A 21,771-nucleotide genomic window follows, 5' to 3' on the forward strand; every position below is an offset into this window, starting at 1 on the left:
AGGGATAAATTTTAATTGCAAGTAATAAATTTTTCGCTTTTATACAAATTTGTATGATTTTTATATTGTTTGTACGTGTATATTATAATGAAAATTAAAACTAGTTACATATTATTATATATATCATACATGATTATGGTGGTACAAGTTACATATGTATCCCAAATGATGCACATTATCTAATTCTATTAATCGTTTTATTATATTTCTTTTTATAAAATGTATAATTGAAAAAACATAATAGAAAATCTTTATGACCTTTTTAGAAAAGCGAAAAGATAAGAGATTGTTATAACAGCAGAACTGTTTTAAAAAAGGAATTCAGTCAAGTTAAATTTTGTTAGTGCTGGAAACACATGTTTTAATGGTTGTTAAAAAATTATAAGAAATCATTTAAGTATAATTCCTTTCATTATTAATTTATTGTTTTTATATTTATGGATGGATTTCAAAGCACCACAATGTGTTAATGAAATAGTGTTTATTAGATTAGAAAATTTTTTATATTTGATTAGTTTATACATTTAAAATGTAAATATTAAAACTGAGAGTTTATCTATAGTTTTTCAAAAATTTTAAGAATTTTCTTTCTGATTCTTAAATATTTAAATTGTTAATGGGAAAATTTTAAATTAAAACATTATCAAATAAATTAACTTAATATTTTATTACTTACAGTATTCTAAAAAATAATGTAAATATAAATATATGTAATAATATAAGTAAGTGTGTATATAATTTAAATTATATGTTATAAAAGGAATACTTTAAAATAATACAACATTAAATTAAACATCTAAGAATTTGCAAATAAATGCGCCAACAATTCCGGTTCAGTCAATTCGATTTTATATTTCTGGACAATATCTTGAACTTTTAAGCGTCTTCTTACATGTGGAGGCTGATAACTGGAATTTGTTAAATTATATTTTTAATTTTTAAGTTATAAAAATCAACAATTCTATATTTGATGTAAAACTTACGAATCATTATCTAAACGTCTTCGTTTTGACATATTAAATGCAGTTTGTCTAACTAAATTTCCGACAACGCGCCGACTTAATACCATACCATCTACTAATGGTGTTGCGAAACTCATTCTTCCAACTGGACCTTGCAATTTCACTCGAAGCAAACCAGATTGTAATGCATGTAAAAATATTATATGACAATCACTTGAACGAATTATTTGCCCGGTTTGAGATTCTTCACCTGTTCTAGTATAAGGTAGTAAACCATCTAAAAATATTCAAATCAAATTAAAAATAATATATAATTTTTGCCTGTAATCATACCAATAGGAAAATTAATATGATCTTCAAAACTTTCCAACCAAACTAAAAATATTTTTGCTGAACTTTGGGCTTGAATTGTTGATTTTAAAACACCAGTTCGCTTTCTAGCTGGTGGAATAGGCTCTTTCGCTTTATCAATATCTAATGATAATGTTCTTGGTTTTTGATTTGCAGAAGGCTTCAAAGATTGCTCGGAAGTTGATGAAGAATCAGATTTATTATCATACCAAACACTTGAGTTTGATTGCGCACTTGAATTGATACTTTCATTTCCAACACTCGAATTCCATGAAGAACAATTACCATCAGTATTTTCTTGGCGCCCATTCCACTCTGTGGGTACAACAAACGCTATTTCTGAACTGACATCAGCCCAATATAATACCCTGGATTCTCCATTAAATCTCATATCAAATAAACCTAAAATTAATAATTTGTTGTAAGATATAATTCAAGTTTCAGTTACAACAAGCAACCTGAGGCACCACTCCGTTTTGAATGATCGTTTTGTCCTGATTTTGTTGCACTTTTCAAAGCCCAACTATTCCAAACAAAACCAGTCCATCCCGAATGCTCATCAATTTCGACTGGCCAACCCAATGTTTGTAACATATTCCAAAAATGTGGATCAATCATTCGGATATTGTCGTCATTCATATTGCCAATGATTTCTTGGCAATTTGATTGACCATTTTTAACATAAAATACATGAACTGTATCGTAAGTTCTGGGGCTTAATTTATCCAATAAATCCAAGTCATAACAAAAATTTTGTTTTTTTGTATCTAATGCTGTTAACAACCTATTAGTTGATGTTACAAGCTCACTTTCTTTCTTATTACTATCATCAAATGATAAAAAGCCGAAATGTGATAAAAACAATCTAGCTGCTTGAAATTCATGACAAATATTAGGTGGTACCGCTTCATGAGCATGGCTTAATCCGTCCAAAGAATTATCCGTCTCTGCCCACGCTAATTTTTCAAAAACATATTGATTTTCAAGCATTTGCTCAAGACGTTTAATTTGTTCACTTCCATATTCGTCTCTTATTTGATCCAATGTAGGTATTGAATAATCAGCAACACAAGGTGCGATTTTATCAACAATTTCTGGAAAAAAACGTTGATCTAATTGCAAGCATTGCGGCTGATCATTCATTGGAATTGGACGACCTGGATTAACAGCATGGTATTTTGTACCAGACTTACTTCTTGGTAGATGGCGTAACTGCATTGTCCAAGCATGGCGACCGAAAGGACCACGTATCAATACTAAAATTGTTAAAAGTAGAAGTACATATATAATACTACAAAATATTTTGTGCCAAGAAAAAACAAATTTTACTTACGTGTTACTGTGGGTTGAGGATCTTGGTCGTTACCTAACGGCTCTTCAAGAAGAGCTAAAATTGTAGAATTCTCAGTAACAAAATATTTAAACTTTTGAACTGCCATCTCTAAAGTTACGTCTGTAGTAGTAACTGAATTGCAATGTTTTACTAACGCAGTTTCATCTAGAAGGGAAGATACGGATTCAGGCCCACACTCGCTTGGAAAATAGCCAACTTGTTCTAAGATTATGGTTAATAAATTTTCAGCCGCATCTCGAACCCTCATTGAAACAGGTTTCAATTCCTTTTCATCCTTAAATTTAGGAGTATCACCCATTTTTCCAATGCTTTTTGATCCTGAAATACCTAACTCAACAACCTCAAGAACAATATTAAGGCAATCCTTGTCTTGTAATAGATACGGATGCTGCATTAACCATGCAGATGTACATTGGAAGGCAGCCACTATTGTACTATGCAAATCTTTACTATGAGCTGGAGGTGGCCTAGAACATTGATAGCAAATATAATCACAGATCCATTTTACCGCACGTTTACATTCTAATGCATCTAAAAATACAAAAAGATATTTGTTAGTCATAACTTTTATTGAAATATTAAACAAAAAATTAGATACTATGTATACTGAACTAAGTTTTAAAAATATTAATTTATTACCAGCAAATTTCTTGGCTGCATGTTAAATGAAGTTTTTAATTAAATATACAAAATTATATGCTTATTTTATAAATTTATTTTCTTTTTAAAATTTGTAAAAATATATCTGAAATTTTACCTGAATCTCTTATATGTAAGCGTGCAAGTCCCGTAAGTAATTCCAAAGCTGCTAAGGAAACATTCAAATCGGTTTTCCACGACGAAATCAAACGATGACAAACCAAATAAGTCGCCCGAACAAACAATGCATGAGCATTATCTGCTGAAAATAGCATCAAAATCATAAAATTTTAACTTTTCTTAAAAACACTTAGGCCAAAACAATTTACTCATTTATCTATAGCATATTCGCATTCTAAAAAATATTTGTAAATAGCAATATTACACATGAAAAAGCAAACCTTGCTAAACTATATAAAAATTAAACATATTCCTTTTAAAATTGTTACAAATTATACAAAAAAAAATTTACAACTTTTACAATGCTTTTACATAATTTTAAACATAAAAAATGTGTAAATTAAATAAAAAGTCAAAAATTAAAAAAAAAAAATTACCATAAAGTGAAGCAACTTCAAAATCATGTAATAAATCAGCTGGTATATCATCAGATATTGATAAACTTGGACAATCATGATGAGATGAGCTATCTCTTCGTCCTGCACCGATGCTAGCGCCAAGTGTAACAGTACTTTGCATTCCTAAACTAGAGTTACTTGCGCTTGCAATAGATGAACCGCCTTCTGAGCAAGCTGTTTTTCAATGCATATTTTTTTTTTCATATTATTTTTGTATAGAACATACAGAAATAAATAAATTCAGATGAAAAATAATTGATTTTTTGGAATATTCAATAATTTTAAAAATTAAAAATTCACAAAACTTGTTGAATTTCCATCGAAATAGTGAGTAAAAATTGAAAATTTGTTTAAGAGTGTGTAAGCTAAAAGACTAAAAAGATCTCAAATCGTTTTATTTTTATCTTTTAATTCAAATTATTTAACAGCCGCAGTTTTAATTTTAATTAAGACGTAAATTTGAACACAAGATTGTCTATCTGTATTTTATGAAAACGTGTTTCTCTTATTCAACATTAAGAAATTGTTGTTTATAACAAAAATTATACAATTTTGAGAAGAAAAAAACTGAAAATCGATAATAATTTTATGCTAATACCAATGCATAACGGAAGGAAAAATATAAAATGAAATTAAAACAGAAAACAAAAGCATAAAAAGGCTGGAAAAAAATTATTTTTTAAAAATAAAAAATAAATATGTATAACAAAATCTTAACAAACTTATTAAGAACTTTCAATACAAAATCTAAAAACTTTGTTTTTGTTACATTTAAATTAAAGAAGTATAGAAAAAGTGCAGAAAATTGAAGAAGCTCAACAAAAACAAATGTAGAAGAATTCTTCCAAATGTAAATTATGTACTACCAGAACAAAAAATCATATTAAAGTTAAGTTAGAAAAATTTTGAGATTAGCGCACCTGAACTTAACAAATTCGTTTCTGGAACCTGTGGTGAAGATGGTGTTTGCATTGATTCATTGCTTCCCATTTCACTTTCTTCATATGCAACTGCATCTTGTACAGTCAACAATAAACCACCTAGCAACATATGGTTATTTTGAGCATCAGTTTCAACTTGTAAAGCATTCATTAAAATATTTATCATACGCGGCTTTAATTGTGCGAAAGTTATCATTCTTAAAAAAGAAATCATGTTAATTTTATTATTTCACAATTATTTAATAAAATTTACCTATCCATTGGTCCGTTACTTAAATCACGAATTGGAAGTGTTTGGAAATGTAATGGTAATGTTAATATTGACAATAATATATTGATTGAAGCTCGTCTTAATTCTGTTTTATTTACTTGCATTAATTGCGATTTAATTTTTAAATTTTTTTCTGGTAATATTAATTCTAATGCAGATATAAAACCAGGTAATAATACCTGTATTCCATCTAAATCTAATCTAAATATATCTGATGAATTTATTAAAATACTTGCTAATGTTTCATCAAATTCTTTTGATTCTGTAACTTTAAGGCATTGTTGTAAGCCCATGTAAAATCTAGCTAAATACACTGGTAGTATTTCTTCACCCGTTTTCTTGGCACAAAATATTCTACATAATGCTCCTATAGCCTCAGCTCGACCTGATTCGTATTTATCAATTGTCAAATCAGATGGTAATTTTGTATAATCTATTAAAGAATTTGGTTGTGATAATGATATACTGCCTTTTCTATTTTCCATTATCATTGATGACGGTCTTCTGCTTGCTTCTGTTGCTTGTCCTTCAAATTATGAATAACAACATACGCATAAATAAATATAAGGTATTAACAGTTTAAGTAGACTATTGTTAACTACAATAATAAAGCAAAACACAACTATTTTCTTTAAATTTGTAAGGATAATGTTTTGGAGACTCAGCGCAAAAAATTTGAATTTTTACTTTTCATTTTTAAAAATGTTAATTTTTGAAGAAAAGCATACATGTAACGTGATATATGTACATACATATGTATTTCAAAAATTTTATTTTTTTCTCATAGTCAAAAATGGGTACTATACTTACTTTTAGTGTTCTGAATCCATGCATCACTACCAATATGAGCCGCTTCAAATAACCATTCACCAAATAAATGTAGAATACTATTACATTTTGGTCTGGAATTAGCTAAAGGTGCCCTTATTTCTCCAAGTATTGTTGGTATTGCTAAAAATTATGATAAGTTATTTTATTATTTAGTTAAGAAATTAGTAATTTATTTTATTTTAATTGTATATTTTATATACATGAGATACTGCTCGAAGAAGGTGGACCAGAATTGGGTGTTAATGGTGGATGAACAGATGAACGCGATGTTGTTAATCCAATTAAAGCAGCCTTACTCAAACCTAACCAATATAATACAGAAAATTTAGAATATTGTTATTAGATCCCAAAGTATTAAAGACAGAAAATATCGGAAAATAAAAAATTAAAACAAAAATGGTTAAGATATGAATACAATATTTTATTTAAAGCTGTACATGTAAAAGAATTATGTATGCGAGTATTACGAGTGTTATTCAAAACAAAAATTTGCTCCCTATCTATAATACATATACATATAAATTCGGAATTGATGGGCGGATATTATTATATTCATAGTACTTAATGTTAGATATAATCAGAAAATGCAAAATATTTTACAAACATCCAAATATGATAGTATTTTAGTTTAAACAGGTCTAAGATAGAATGAACTATATAGCTTACGATGTAAAATTATATTCAATGAAATATGATGTGAGAAATAAAATTATTTTTAATGGTAAATATGGTTTAAATTTTTCTTTTCATAAAAATATTTATTTTAATAATATAAATAAGTTAAAATTTGCTTTATTTTCATATTAAAAAAACATACATATATATTTCTAAATGATTCGAAATTCTACGCATTTATTGGTAAGTAGACTTATCAAAACAATTAATATTTAAGTGAATAAATCAAGATTTATGTAAATGTACTTTAGAAGATTGCTAAAGTATATATTTTATTAATATATTTATACAAAGTTATTTATATTTCTACATACGGTTTGAAAATTAAAAAGAACTACTCAGCTTAACATAAACGTCCTTTTAAAAACCATTTGAAGAGAATAATCAAGGAAAAATCTTTTACCATTTTGATTTAGTAAATTAAGTCGTAAAAGAAATGGAATATTCAAAATTTGCTTAGATAAAAAGTTGTCTGATATTTATTAACGTAGAAAACCTTAAATTAGGAATGAAGTTTAAAATTGCAGAAACTTGTTATAAATGTAGCATTTAATGCATTTTTAATTCAATTTTCTAATCATGAATTCAGTAGTTAATCACAAATACGTGAAACATAGCTACAATTTCAAAAACATGCAAAATCAAAACTTAAATTTCAACAAAATAGCATAAACAGAAATAATACACTTTTAACTAATATAACAATGCATTTGGAAACTTTAACTTACTCAGATCCAAAAACAGAACTAAAAGAATAACTACTTATCAAAATTTAAATAACTACCGTTACCGAGAATCTTATGATCACATTAAAATTGTAATTCTTACAAGCTCAAATAAATAATAATAATTGAACTTAGCAGATTAGCAGCTTTAATAAGAACTGTTTGTACTATAGTACAAATAAAAATTGTAACTTTAACAAAAAAGTAAAAATATTTTAGTTTTTAGTGTAGCAAAATTGTGTAATAACAAAACAAAATCCATATTAAATTATAAAAAAACATTATAAAATGACGTTTGTTTTTGGTTAAGACTGTAAGGAGAAGAAAATCAAACCCTTTTGCTGAGATGTTGATGGCGCTACACTAAAACTTTTCGCCAACCTTCTTTGTAAAGGAGGTGTTGGTGAATGTGGTGTATTGTGATCAAATATGCTATGACCACTAGATAAAGCTGCTGTTGTTGTTATAGGAGTTCCATTACTATGGTGACCTGTAATTGCCGATGCTGCTCCAGCAAATGCAGAGAAATGAAAACTATTTAATATTCCTCCACTTCCACCTATAGCATTAGTACTACTTGAAGAGGCAGTATGACTGCCTCCACTACCACCACCAATTGAATTAAAAAAAGAGTAATTATCTCTAAAGTAAAAATGACTACTACCACTAGATGTAATATGACTACCACTAGATTCACTTGTAGCACGCAATTCTAACGTCGACTCATCCCCGTGCTGTTGTGATTGATATATTCCTATATGATTAGAAATAATGGTTTAAAAAAAGAAAATAATTTATTTCTCGGTATAAAATTAAAATGTAAAGAGAATGAAAGTATGTTGAGAAGACAAAACAGTTTGTAATTAATCCATCTATAATTTAATTACCGAGAAAAGCGTCAACTTGACTGGATATTCCTTTGATCGCTTTTAAAAATATTTGTGGTAGTAATAGTAAACACGGATGGTGGTACGGTTCAATATTGTTTCCATTGTTCCTCATTAATGACCACTGAACAAAATGTTGCGTTTTGCTAATAAGATGCGGGGAGCATAATGCAACTGGACTACCAATAATTCGAAGAAACCTATACCAAGTTTGTGCTATACAATCATTTGTCATTCCAGCTGGAATCAACTGAGCATCTTCTTCCACTAAAATAATTTTAGTTTTATATATAAAAAATTTTACTAATTGAAATTGTAATACTTACAAACTTTTAATTCTGGAAAAGAACTTCCATATGAAAATTCAAGTAACCGTGCAGTTAATATCAAATTAACCCGGTTCCATTGCTCGACCAGTGTTATCCTATGTCGCCAGTTACAACAAGTTTCTTGCAATGTTTTCCACAAAGAGGGTGATGGAAAGCAACGCACACAAGCTAAGAGCCATACTTCAAACAAAACACTTAAAACACGTTCACACAGTTGATCTCCTACATCGTCTTTTACAGTAGGAGGTGCCAAAAGAATATCATTAATAGCTAACAAAAATAAAAGTAAAACTTCCCAAGTTTCTCTTTCAATTATTTGAGATATTTGTGCAGTTTGCTGTAAAGTTCTTAGAACTCTATGACATAGCACAGTTTGGCGATTGATAACATCTGTACCTGAAATAAAAATATTTGTCAATGTAATGTGAAATAATCAAGATATAAAATTAACTAAAAGAGAACATTTTATTAATAATTTTTGAAAGCAGGTATCTTACCATAATCCAAATACAAAAAAGTAAAGACTTGAAATATTAGTCATTTCATTAATCATGAAAGTATTATTTAATATAGAAGTAACTAAAAAATTTAAGCTTACTTTCTCCATGACGAGGTACAAATAAATTATGAAAATGGTTTATAATTTTCCTGCAATACATATTGGGATCTTCTATAATAGGTTTTGGAACACATATTTTTGGGTTTGGATGTAAAGCTGTCATCCATTCGCAATAAACATTTACACAGTCTTTAATTGTCTCATGCTCTTGTAGAGGAAGTGATAATCCATAACAAATAACATCCATACACCATAAAACCTAAAGAGGTAAAGTATACAAATTTTAGAAAGTACATTTATACACACAAATATATAGCTTTTTCGCCCACCACTTCAAGTGCAAATATTAATTTTATTACCTCTTCATCTTTAACCAAATGACTTGGTTCTGCATTCTGTGTTATTCCCAAATTCGATGCCAACTGTCGAACAACATTAACAGCAACTTCTTTTCCGGCAGAAGCTGGAAATTTATTCAAAACACTTTGAGATTGAGCTCCTGACGCATTCGATTGCAATGTAGATGAAAGTGATACCCATTCTGAATACATTTTGCAAAACAAGAAATAGTTTCCTTCAAATTACTACATTCATGCCCAAATAAGAAATAAAACGATTTGTATTAAGTATTATTAGATAAAAACTTAATATTTATAAATTTCTCTTTTCTTTTAAGAAAAATATGTAAATAGAAAATTTGACACGAAGCAAAATTAAGAGACGTCAATTTGTATTAGACAGAGATAGATATGTATTAACCTATAGGTGATAAGTAGGTGCAATTTTACCTCTGATATTCTTAATATACGTAGAATATTTTGAATATGTCAACTGAAAAAAAGTTACCTTTTATTTAGTTAAAGATGTTTATATAAAATTTTATTTAATCAAATCGTAGCTTGAAAACCCATAGAATAGATTTCATTTCAAATGCAATTACAAATGTAGAAATTAATAATAATATGTTAATGTTTATGCAAAACATTAGCAAAAGTTTTTGATTGACTTCATTTTATGGCATCAATTAAACAGGGTAATTGTTACACAATTTAATAATCATAACTTAAATACTGAAATTTTCGGTAATACAGTTTTATAGACATTTTGGAATAGACAAGTTACGTACAGTGTTCTTTGGACAATATTATTTTCGAGTTAAAATTTTATTCTACCCAAAATAATGAATAATGTGAACGCGTTTGGATGTATGCATACATACTTAAAAAAAATAAAAAAAAATAGGCTCTGTAAATTATGCAATGTATTTTCAAGATAATCTGCTTTTACGTATGGTGTTCAAGTAATATCCAAAACCCAAATATGTATGTACATATAAATACATATAAATAAATTGAATATACCTAAGTATGCATACATTATATTGACCAATTGACATATACATTGTGTCTACTTTTCATATTAATTCTTTAAGTCCTATGTGTATAACCGATATATCCAATTAAAACGTTGACAAAATCTCGTGCTTACCAGTGAAAAGAACACGAATAGGGTGAGTTACATTGTAATACAACATCTGCAAAATTTTTTCTAAAGTTCCATTCTCAAGCGATGACCCTTTATTCATCGACAATACATATGAATTTCGACGTAAGTTTCACTGTGTTTATGGGTGACCATGAAAACTACGTGTTAGTTAACACATTTTTCGTTACTATTTGAATTCTTTTTTCTTTTACGTTAACCAAATACATTATTTTCTTTTACATTAATCGAGAGTAGGAAAAAAGGAAATAAAATTTTGTTAAATTACCAAAACTTTTACAGTTATACATTCTAAATTTATTAAAATTCTCATTTTGCAATTACATATTACTCGTGTACAACATTAAAAGCTCAATGAGCGACTATTAATAGTCATTTAATAGCTTGACACTAAAAAATAAAGAACAATTAAATTAATGTTAACATCAATTGAAAACTTAAAAATATTTTTAAAATTACCTGAAAATTAAATTTTTACTTGCAGACACATAATTATATTATTTAAATGTGATTTCTAGCGAAATATTTATGTATAGACTCTGTAAAAGCACATATGTATGTATGTATTTCGTACAAAATTCTATGACATAATCCATTTTGAATACGGCCCTCATTACATACATACATATTATGTATATATTACAAATTCAAATATGTATAAATTACTGTTTTAAAATTAATAATTTTTTTGTACTTTCATGAATTACGAACTAATTTCATAGGTAAGTTCCTAAACAAAAAAAAAATAGTAAACAATTTCGTATATTTTCAAATTATGAGTAATAGAAAAATAATAATGGAAATTGACTTGCAATCATGATGCGTTTAATGAGGACAAATTATAGTAATTTGCAGGTAATTTATATATATATTATGCAAATATGTATGCTTCTTATCTTTATGTAAATATGTCACCATATTGTAGAAACAATGTCGTAGATGTTAAAAATGAGTAATGAAAACAATTTAAAATTATTTCACCTTAGGAACATATCATCTACAGCGAAGAAAACGTAAGTGATTGATTATTTTTCAAGGCATTGACCAAAAATTTGCTAAAAATTTTCAGACGTAGTGAAACCAATGGAAAACATTAAAGAATAATAGATAATGAAACATTTTTGAAATAAAAGCACATCATATAAATTATTTATATCTATACAATTATTATTTATTAATTGTACATTTCATATTAATGTGTATTTTAAACTAAAACCTAATTTAGACATTTAATTTACAAAAAAAAAAAATGGAAATTTTCAAAAAGGTACATTTTAATTCTATAAATTAGTTTTTAAAGTTTTTTTAAAATAAAAAATATAAAGAACTATATTTTTGGTTTTATTCACAAATTATTTCTTATACACAGACATACAATATTTATGTATTTTATTTTATTATAAACTTTCACTAAAAGCAATTTAAATTTATGGATTTTACGATAGGTGATTTTGGAAAACAAATTTACTAGTCCTCTATTATAATTATTATTTAATTATCTACAAAATATTACGAGTTTTTAACGAAACAATTTAACAAAGTAATATTATCATTAATGTTCCTATTGAAATTTTATGAAAGATCTTATATCTTTTATGTTTTCTTATAATTTCAAATTGAGAAACAAACTTAATTTATTATTTTTATTTATATCTAACAAATTCTATATGTTGTATTTTTTGAAAACACGAATCGATAAAACTTCGGAAAAAAACTACCAAAAGCAACTTTTCAGTCTTTCTTTTTCGATTCTTTTGTTTTAATTTCTTCTTCTTCTGATTTCTCTGTATTACTTACATTACTATTTTCAATAGCTTTGTTATCTTTGTTGTCAATCATTTCTCCAGAAAATCCAAATTCATTAATACGTTTGTGATCTACTTTATAAATCCATCTTTGATATAAAAATATGAAGAAAACTATATCATCACGGAAACAGCCCAATCTGTACATTGTAGGCATCTTAATTACGAATGCAAATATATCATCAATAAATGTATTCAAAAATTTATATGTCATCATACGCCATGGTAAATGTGCAACAGATTTTAATTTATAATTAATAAATAATTGCGGCGTCATCATTATAAAACCAAACGTTAATAAATAACCATATAGCATGTTTAAAATAAATGAATACCATCCTTTATGCTCATTATATATTAGTGAATATATAGAATATCCAATTAATAATGGAAAACATACCCAACCTAAATATTTAAATGCCAATTTGTCATATTGTTTTGTAGATGATTCAACATAAGATCCTTTATCGTTAAACTCAATTCTTGGTAAAAATCCGAAAATTTTTCTTTCTCGATCATATTTAATATCGGTTACTTTTTGAATTTTCCATACTTCGATTCCTAATCCAACAAAACATGATATCCGAATCATTATATTTGTTTCATTATCTAACACATATAGTAAAACAATCAAAGATTGGAATACTCCAAAGAAAACAGATCGCACTGATAAGCCTTCTAAAGATTTGCGATTATTCCAAAATTGAATATCATTTTTAAAAGCTAAAAGTTCAAAAACGGAATGTAATATCGAAACAATTATAGTTAAACCTAATAAGTATGGGTTAGTTTCCAGTAAAGTTTCTTTAATAGAATCTTGATCTTCATCGGATTCTTCAAGTCCACCAGTCATTAAATCCCCAAATAAATTTCCTGTAATGAAAAAAATACATAAGTTTGAAAATAAATCAATAATTGAAAAAAAAATATTTCTAAAGCATGAAATAATTTAATCATCTTTTCTAAAATATAATATCAAATCTATGTATGTATGTGTATGAATAATTTACCAGCTATACTATTATTCCAAATATAAAAAAAAAAATATACTTATTTGATAAAAAATATATAAAAATATTAAATTAATTCTTAAATTTTTTTATTCCATATTTCAAAACATCAATTAAATAAAACCACATTTTCATTACAAGTAAAATGATAACAAAATTTCCAGAAAAAGAACAAAGATGATAAATAAATAAAACCCTGTTTATAAATTAAAATTATAATCTAATCGGCTGAACAAACATCTTCCTCAATTTCATCTGATTCTAAACCTAAGATTAAAAGAAAAATTTATTTCACAGTATATTTTGCAATTGCAATTAATTTTCAATATTTTCTAAATAGAAAAGCCAAAAACAAAATAAAAACTTCACAAATCTACTTATTGTCGAATTACAAGATTCAGATAGTACTTTTGTTATAAAAGAAGCACTGCAAAAAGCATTTGCAATTTTTGTATTTGAGGGTAGTTATTGGCAATTTTTTCTTTCGCAAAATAAAAAGTTTTCATGATTTTCTTCATGTTCAAATATAATGCTTCATAGAGCATTGTTATTTTTGAAACTACATAAGTTATTCATAGCTGTAAATACGTGTAAAATAGTGTTTAATCACTTATACGCAAAAACATAGTGGCAATACAATGGAATAAAAAAACTTATCTTTTGTTAGTAATGAAAACCAGATAAAAATGATTGTTTATGATAAGCAAAACAATTTTTAAAGGTAATCGCAAACTTGAGAAAACTTACCGTTCCATTTATTTCTCATAGCCTGAGCAGCATATAGCTGCCACTTAAACATGCTCAATGGTTGAAATGTTACTGTTAAATCTAATTCTTGAGTAGTTTCATTCACTGGTTGATAATCTCGTAACATATTCCAATAATCGTTCACAAAAACAATTGGCAAATATGTGCGCCCATTATCTACAAATTCAACATATTCATCTAGTGGCTGCGGTATTGAACCTTTTGCCCAATTTGTTTGATCAACTACTAGATTCACAGTTATATTTGGATGCCAATGTGTTAAAATAGTGTCTTTTTTATTTAAATTCTTTTGTACTTCTTCGATTTCTTCTTGTCCCCCAGTTATCAAATTATAGTTACGTTTTGATTTAATTTTTTTATATTTACTCAACATACGATGAGTTTGAGATAGATATTCTTTGGCGTAATGTGGAGAAGCTGGATCAGGAGAACGACCGCTTTTTACCACATACGCATGTAAATATAACGACCCATTGTTCATTAACCGTTTGCTAGCTAAAATTTTAGTTGAATGTGAATATGTACCATCTCCATTCAATCCACCATACCAATCACCATAAACTAAATCATCTTTTTCCCATATTAAACTATTAGGATTTTTAAAGTCCACGTAATTACTATTCTCTGATACGTACACATAAAAATCAAAAATTGTTCCATTTTCAAAATAATTCCACGCGACTGTTTTTTGAATGTTCGCTTGTCCGCCTGCTGTCGAAACAGTTTGATTTGCGTCTTGATTGGCAGGACGACGGAAAAATGATGAAATGAAATAAATTATTAAAGCCCTTAAAATTAAAGATTTGGTAATTGCGAAAAATGATTCTAATTTGCTAACAGGTTGTTGCTGCTGATCCTGTTGCTGTTGTTGTGCATTATTTTCGGAAGTACTAACGACTCCATTCTGAAAAAATTCCATCATTAATTTATTAATTTTTCTTTATACTTACTGAAAATGATGAAACAATATAAAATTTTATATTTACATTATTAGTCGCTGCCAAAATAGTTAAATCTTCTTCAGTCATCTTAGTTAATTAAAAGAACTTCTAATAGCTTAATGAAATAAAATTACATTTGATTATTCCAGTATTATTAAATAATTTAACCTTCTATTAAGAAAAAATTATAAAAATGAGTATTCACTATTGTAATAACTTGACTTTCCAAAAACTTATGATTTGGTAGACGTCTTACTTTGACTTTAACCAGTGGTTGTAAAACATTTGAATAAAAGAGATTCCATAATCGACCGTATTTTTCGTGTAAAATACATAAACAAAAATTTCTACTTAATTATATTAATGGAATCATACATACAGTCGAATATTCATACTGATATTGTACTGATTTTTAAGCGAATGTTTGATTTTTAAATTGATTGCTTAGCGATTTTTTTCAGCCCTTAATAGCGTTTCTATGAAACTTTGCATTTTTTATAACTTTTAAAATACCTGATACACATCAGGATAAATCTAGAATATAATTACACATAAAATCTAATGAGCATTTACACATCAGACTTATTTTATATTTTGTATGTCAAACTTTTGAAAGAAATGTTTTATATAATATTATCTACATAATTGTAATCTATAAACTTACATTACAGATTTTCACAATCAGATTTAAACAGATTATACCTTAATTACACTTTAATTAAAAGACCTTAAATACATTTAAGATTTTCTTCAGATTCATATTTTATCTAAGATTTAATCTGATCCCAACTCGGTTTTTGTATGTAAAACTAACAAGGAAGAGTGATAAAATACGTAATGTTTTATAATAACTTACATAATTTTCTTGAAACTGAATCAAAAAAATTTATTATCTTCAAATTACATTTAAAAAATGTTTTACTATTACATCAAAAGAATAATTAACTAAAAATATTTATTTTGGTTTTGATTTTTTACGTTTCAAGTAATTCGTGAAATAAAATTCAATACGCGTGAAAACTCAACTTGCCTTCAAAATCCGGATTCAAATTATTGAGCGTTCAACTAAATAAAAAATTTATTATTTTTCAAAATAATTTTCCTGAATTTCAATCTGCGCGAAAACCTTTTTCGTAATGTATACTGGAAAAACTATGCCAATGTAGTATCATCTTAATTTTCTTGATTTTTCGAAAATATTTTGACAGTGACATTCGTATTTTTGACAGCCATACAATTTGAGTTTTCATGTTCAATGTTCATTCTTTTCGTTTGTCAGTTTTTTAAGAAAGCACACGTTTTAAAAGGTAAGAAAAATATTAATTTAATAATTATTTGAAATCCTAAAATTTTACTAAAATTTTAGTAGTAAAAAATTTTGTTAGTATTTCAATTATTATTTGGTTATGATGTTGTAAATTTTTGTAAAGTTTTAAAAACCAAACTAAATTTTGCATGTTAATTACGGATTCTTATTGTTTCATATAACCTAGATGGCGATTAAAATAATTTGTGTTTTTTTTATTTGTTTTGCAGGAAATCAAAATGCAAATTTTCGTTAAAACTTTAACTGGCAAGACAATTACTTTAGAAGTCGAGCCATCCGATACAATTGAAAATGTTAAAGCAAAAATTCAAGATAAAGAAGGTATTCCACCAGATCAACAGCGTTTAATTTTTGCTGGAAAACAATTAGAAGATGGAAGAACATTATCTGATTATAATATTCAAAAAGAGTCTACTTTACATTTAGTTCTTCGTTTGCGTGGTGGTATTATTGAACCATCTTTACGTATTTTGGCCCAAAAATATAATTGTGACAAAATGATTTGCCGTAAATGTTATGCACGTCTTCATCCAAGAGCAACAAATTGCCGTAAGAAGAAATGTGGACACACAAACAATCTTAGACCAAAAAAGAAGTTGAAATAGATATTTATCATCTATTTCGATGAAATTCCTTTTTATTAAATTGAGAGTAGTTTCATTCTAACTTTTCAGTTTCAATAAAATTTATAATTTGAAAAAGATTAAATTGTTTTGTTTATTCAATTTACATGATTACATAGTAGTTAGAAAAATGTAATTGTTTATCGTATTTAATGGGAATTAATTTCTCTTTGAATATTAATACTTTTACCAAAATGAATCAGTAACTATTCATTATATAGTTCACTTTTTGGTCGGTACATACTTAAATACGTGTTACTTGAATAAATTTCTCATTGCAGTTGTACAACATCATTGGTAAAGAAGTTGTATATTTTAATTACAATATGTATATTCAGAAGGAAAATAAATACTTTTATGTACTTCATTATTCGAAAATATGTTAGTAATTAACAAAAGACAAATATGTATTCTGCGGTTTCAATTGCTTTCATTTTTGTTATCCTAATTTCAATTGCAAAATTTTTGTTATCCTAAAATTATGCAATATTTTTTGTATTCTAAATAGTTGTTAAGTATTGCATATTTTTATTAATAATATATATTTTGAATGAACACCTTTATGAAGTCATGGTGTTCTAATTAAATCTAATTTTTTGAAAGAAGTAAGTTGAACATTTTACTCCTTAACACGTTCGCTACCATCGTCGCATATATGCGACGCATTTGTTCTTGCTTTTGAGCCCGGTGGCGCAAATCTGAGCCATGACTATCTTATCAGTTTTTGCTACGGTATTGCACTATTTTTGTGGCAAAAACAGATTTAATAGGTTAAGAATAATGAAATAACTGCAAAGTGTTCTTGGTCTGAAGATAATAACATTTTTTTTATTCTAATGCTATTAATATAATATTAAAAAATCCAATGCCATTTAAAGTCATTCCATAAGAAAAATTTCCATTGTCTGTAGTACAAGTTTTTCTTCTCAAGCTCCGGTAGCAAACGTATTAATTTTCGATTATCTTATTGACATATGAGGTAAATAATATGTATTTGAAACGTTGTGTTTTTAGAGCGAATGAAATCATTAGTTACATTATGAAAGTATCAAATTTAAATTTGATTGGAAAATCTGATGAAAATTAATGAAAAACTTTCAGTTGTTATTGTTTATTGGCATTGGAATATTTTAATTTTTAAAATTCACAAACTGTTAAATTTTTCTTTTTCACTTTCTCGCAGTTTACTTTTCATTTTAATTGCTGCCAATAAAATTAATATGCATTGTACAATAACAATACATAAAAGGTCTGTAGGTACCTACTTAATAAAATGTAAATCATAATATTTTTTTTTTTTTAATTTTTAAATCTTTTCTTTCATTAAAATATAAAATTAATAAAAAAATTAATGAAGCATATTATAATATAGAATGCATTCAATGTGAAAATAAAATTATGACAACATTAAACTAAAAGATTAAGCTGGAAATCGTTTCTAAAAAAAAAAAATATAAGTAAATTGTAAAATTTCATTAATAAGATCTACAAAATTTGTAGGAATGTATATACTATATGTATATAATTATCTAAGTATATATGAGTTCGTATATAATACCTTTTTTAAATATACAAAATATGAGCATAAAATATTATATGAATTTTCTACAATAATCACATATACCAAATATCATATTCTATTGTTGTACATACATACATACTATCTTTATCACTTATATATTGTTTTTTTTTTATTATACATATATACGAACACATTTAATTTCTAAGTTTTAGTTTAGGAAAAATCTCTTCAATCTTTTTTTAAATATTATCCATTCATGATTTATTTAAAACTGGTATATCATTATTATTTTTATTATTATTTTATTATACTATGAAAAATAACTATATATACATATGTATGTATTACATATAAATATTATGTATGTATGTAAGTTTGTATTTTTAAAGTCAGTATCATGCAGCCAGTTATTTTTTATCTAGCCAGTACCTCAAAAAATTTTTTTTTTTATGGCTTGTACCTTATTTTAAAGTAAGTACTTATATATCTCATACATATATATATACATAAATATATAATATGTAGGTTCCAAAGTCATAGTCATAGTATATATATGTACAATATATATAATATACATTAATTTTTATGAATACATATATATATATAATATAATATACTTAAAGCGCATGATCATATGAAAAACTTTTCATATATACAATATATATATATATATTTATGTATGCGCCCGCAAGTGTCTCTAATGAATCGTATATATGTATATAGTATGTACACATTATAATAGGAGTATTGTAGATAAAATCTTAAATATCTATGTACATAATATGTATAAACATGCATGATTCCAAATAATAAGAAGGAACTGTTATATTCATATATATTTGCAGCATGTTCATCAATATATACCATTCATAATATGAGTATATTCTAAATTATATATCCATATACATTACTACAATATGTAGTAATTATTAAGTTTTAGTTCAAGTAAAATGTATGTAATACAGAAATTTTTTTTTGTTTTATAAAATATTCTTGAAAGATTCAACAAAAAAAATATTGTTTTTGAATTTTCTTTACATACTTTGTAGCTACCATATACACACAGTACACTATACTTAAATTACGAAATTTCGATAAATTATTTACGAAGAATATGTTTCTTTTTTCTTTTCGAAATTAAAGAGAATATTTTATTACATATTTTTTGTAATCTCCAAAAAAAAAAAAAACAAAAATTAAAAAAAAACAAAAAATCTACGAAATATATTTTCTATCTATATATATATATATATATATATATATTTTATATACATGCGCTACATACTAACATTACACTATAAAATGCTGTTGTACACATAAAATACATTAAATACAAACTGGAATAAATAACAAAAACAAAAAAATATGTTGTTTTTCCTTTTATGCTTTTATTATCATCATTTTTATGCTTATGTTGTATTGGGTGTCTCTCTCTAAGCCTTTTTTCTTTTCCTCTTTTTCTTTTCATTATTTTGGATTTTCGAATATGAATTGGAAAAAAAAAAAAAAAAATAAAACGAAAGAAAAAGTACCAAAAACATAACGAAAATAAGTCGCAAAAAAAAAAAAATAAAAATTCTGGATAAAAGCTAAACTCTGGTAACAAACCTTAGACGCTCTGTGACCGTTTAACTTATTAGGTCGTTCGTTATAATAATTATAATTCATTCAGTCGAGGCGAGTGGAAAATCTATTTTTTTTTCTTTTAAAATTTTTTGGCAAAGAAAATATAAAAATATTTAAAAAAAAAAAAAAAACCAAAAATAAAAAAAAATATATTTTTTTTTTCCTGAGAATTTTGTGAAAAAATTTAATAATTAAAATAAAAAAAAAAAAACAATAATTATTTATTATTGTAGGTAAAAATTCTTCGTTACATCTTTGGTAATAATCACGATATTCGAAAAAAAATTAAAGAATTTAATTAATTAGAGAAAAAAAAAATTGCATACTTTCATAAGAATTTGTGTGTAACTTAATCTCATTTTGAAATTCAATAAAAAAGTTAAGAAGAAAAATTTAACAATTTTCAAAAAAAAGAAAAAAAAATAATGGTGAAATAAAAATAAGCAAAAAAAAATTTTATTTTACAGTATTGAGAATTTGAGAAGAAAAAAAAAAATTAATGAAGGAGAGAGAATAAAAATTATAATTACATGTAATATATATACACATATATACATACATATAAGTTTATAAACATTTTGTATATATGCAAAATTTGTGAGAAAAATAACTACTGTTTTTTTTTTATCGTGTTATTTTGTTATATTTTTTTTTTTTTGCTATTTCTTATGTTGGGTTCATTTTAGTATTGACGTAAAGGGCCAAATTTTCTATATACGTATATATATATATTAATATATATATATATATATATATATATATATATGCATAATATGCTCTTTCTTCTAAAATACAATTCGCCTATATATTATATACCAAATATGCCCACATATTATATATAACATTACCTATATAACATACCATATATACATATATAACAGTATATTATTTTTAAATATATCGCTCAAAATTACCAATATATTATTATGAATTTTTAGTGTATAATATATTCAATATTGTACATTTATTATGTATATACTAATTCTATATAACATTTTTGTATATTTTGTATAAAAATTTTTAGCATAAAAATATCGACATAACATTTTGTAGAGTTTTTTTTTTTGTAGCTTAAAATTTTTCTCATTACATTTTTTGTTTTGCTTTATTTTTTTGCTTTCTTACTGATTTTTCTGATACTAGATTTAGGTACCTATATAATATTCATACATACATACATGTATATGTACTGTATAGTAGAAAAGTTTTGAGAAAAAAGGTACCAAAAAAAAAATATTTATGTATACAAAAAAATAAATAAAAATAGAAAGAAGAAGAGAAAAAATTAAGAAAATGAAATGAAATTCGTAAAAGAGTGTAGATTTGTAGATTTTTTTTAGAAATGTTCATACTCATATATACCTATATATATGTATATAATATATATATATATGTATATATGTTATATATGTATAGAATATTGATAATAATATAATATGTGTATATAACTCTCTATAATATTATATAAGTGGGTACTATTCTGTATGTATAGAGTTATTTTACAATATGTACATATATATATATACAAAGTATATAGAACCCAT

The 21,771-nt window shown here is 25.6% G+C and overlaps 3 protein-coding genes across 19 annotated transcripts; 1 reads left to right on the forward strand and 2 right to left on the reverse strand.

The window, feature by feature from the left end:
* Nucleotides 1-654: 654 nt before the first annotated feature.
* On the reverse strand, nucleotides 655-9,795 carry LOC129608749 (ral GTPase-activating protein subunit beta). Of its 17 annotated transcripts, none has more exons than XM_055520434.1 (18): nucleotides 9,462-9,795; nucleotides 9,142-9,361; nucleotides 9,041-9,067; nucleotides 8,541-8,939; nucleotides 8,215-8,481; nucleotides 7,992-8,081; nucleotides 6,128-6,229; nucleotides 5,907-6,047; nucleotides 5,079-5,622; nucleotides 4,805-5,022; nucleotides 3,864-4,058; nucleotides 3,425-3,568; nucleotides 3,307-3,321; nucleotides 2,647-3,198; nucleotides 1,772-2,569; nucleotides 1,296-1,715; nucleotides 984-1,239; nucleotides 655-908 (listed from the first exon to the last, which is right to left on the reverse strand). In XM_055520434.1, the coding sequence occupies exons 1-18, from the start codon at nucleotides 9,651-9,653 to the stop codon at nucleotides 797-799; spliced, it is 4,692 nt and encodes a 1,563-aa protein (XP_055376409.1). In that variant the 5' UTR covers nucleotides 9,654-9,795; the 3' UTR covers nucleotides 655-796. The 17 variants fall into 17 exon arrangements, with proteins under 17 accessions (XP_055376409.1, XP_055376401.1, XP_055376400.1 ...); XM_055520426.1 differs by having other exon boundaries at nucleotides 3,425-3,565; nucleotides 7,662-8,081; XM_055520425.1 differs by having other exon boundaries at nucleotides 7,662-8,081.
* A 1,956-nt stretch (nucleotides 9,796-11,751) lies between these two features.
* On the reverse strand, nucleotides 11,752-15,370 carry LOC129608700 (putative lipid scramblase CLPTM1). The gene is made up of 3 exons (XM_055520365.1): nucleotides 15,175-15,370; nucleotides 14,168-15,092; nucleotides 11,752-13,283 (listed from the first exon to the last, which is right to left on the reverse strand). Exons 1-3 carry the CDS (start codon nucleotides 15,214-15,216, stop codon nucleotides 12,337-12,339), a joined length of 1,914 nt encoding a protein of 637 aa, XP_055376340.1. The 5' UTR covers nucleotides 15,217-15,370; the 3' UTR covers nucleotides 11,752-12,336.
* Nucleotides 15,371-16,336: 966 nt separating this feature from the next.
* Nucleotides 16,337-17,164, forward strand: LOC129608707 (ubiquitin-60S ribosomal protein L40). Its single transcript, XM_055520373.1, has 2 exons — nucleotides 16,337-16,436; nucleotides 16,666-17,164. The coding sequence occupies exon 2, from the start codon at nucleotides 16,675-16,677 to the stop codon at nucleotides 17,059-17,061; it is 387 nt and encodes a 128-aa protein (XP_055376348.1). The 5' UTR covers nucleotides 16,337-16,436; nucleotides 16,666-16,674; the 3' UTR covers nucleotides 17,062-17,164.
* Nucleotides 17,165-21,771: the final 4,607 nt, after the last annotated feature.

Source organism: Condylostylus longicornis, unplaced genomic scaffold (genome assembly GCF_029603195.1).
Source record: "Condylostylus longicornis isolate FDR11 unplaced genomic scaffold, ASM2960319v2 ptg000034l, whole genome shotgun sequence".
NCBI classification, from domain to species: Eukaryota; Metazoa; Arthropoda; class Insecta; order Diptera; family Dolichopodidae; genus Condylostylus; species Condylostylus longicornis.

Excerpts from the sequence above, each read along its gene's own strand:
- LOC129608749 (XM_055520425.1), bottom strand. The coding sequence starts at position 9,653 with ATGTATTCAGAATGGGTATCACTTTCATCTACATTGCAATCGAATGCG. Across the intron at positions 8,082-8,214 it reads TCAAGTTGACGCTTTTCTCG|GAATATATCAATCACAACAG; the intron begins GTAATTAAATTA and ends CTAATCATATAG. Across the intron at positions 2,570-2,646 it reads TCCTCAACCCACAGTAACAC|TATTGATACGTGGTCCTTTC; the intron begins GTAAGTAAAATT and ends TAACAATTTTAG.
- LOC129608700 (XM_055520365.1), bottom strand. The coding sequence starts at position 15,216 with ATGACTGAAGAAGATTTAACTATTTTGGCAGCGACTAATAAT. Across the intron at positions 15,093-15,174 it reads TTTTGGCAGCGACTAATAAT|AATGGAGTCGTTAGTACTTC; the intron begins GTAAATATAAAA and ends GAATTTTTTCAG. Across the intron at positions 13,284-14,167 it reads TATGAGAAATAAATGGAACG|GAAATTTATTTGGGGATTTA; the intron begins GTAAGTTTTCTC and ends TTTTCATTACAG.
- LOC129608707 (XM_055520373.1), top strand. The coding sequence starts at position 16,675 with ATGCAAATTTTCGTTAAAACTTTAACTGGCAAGACAATTACTTTAGAA.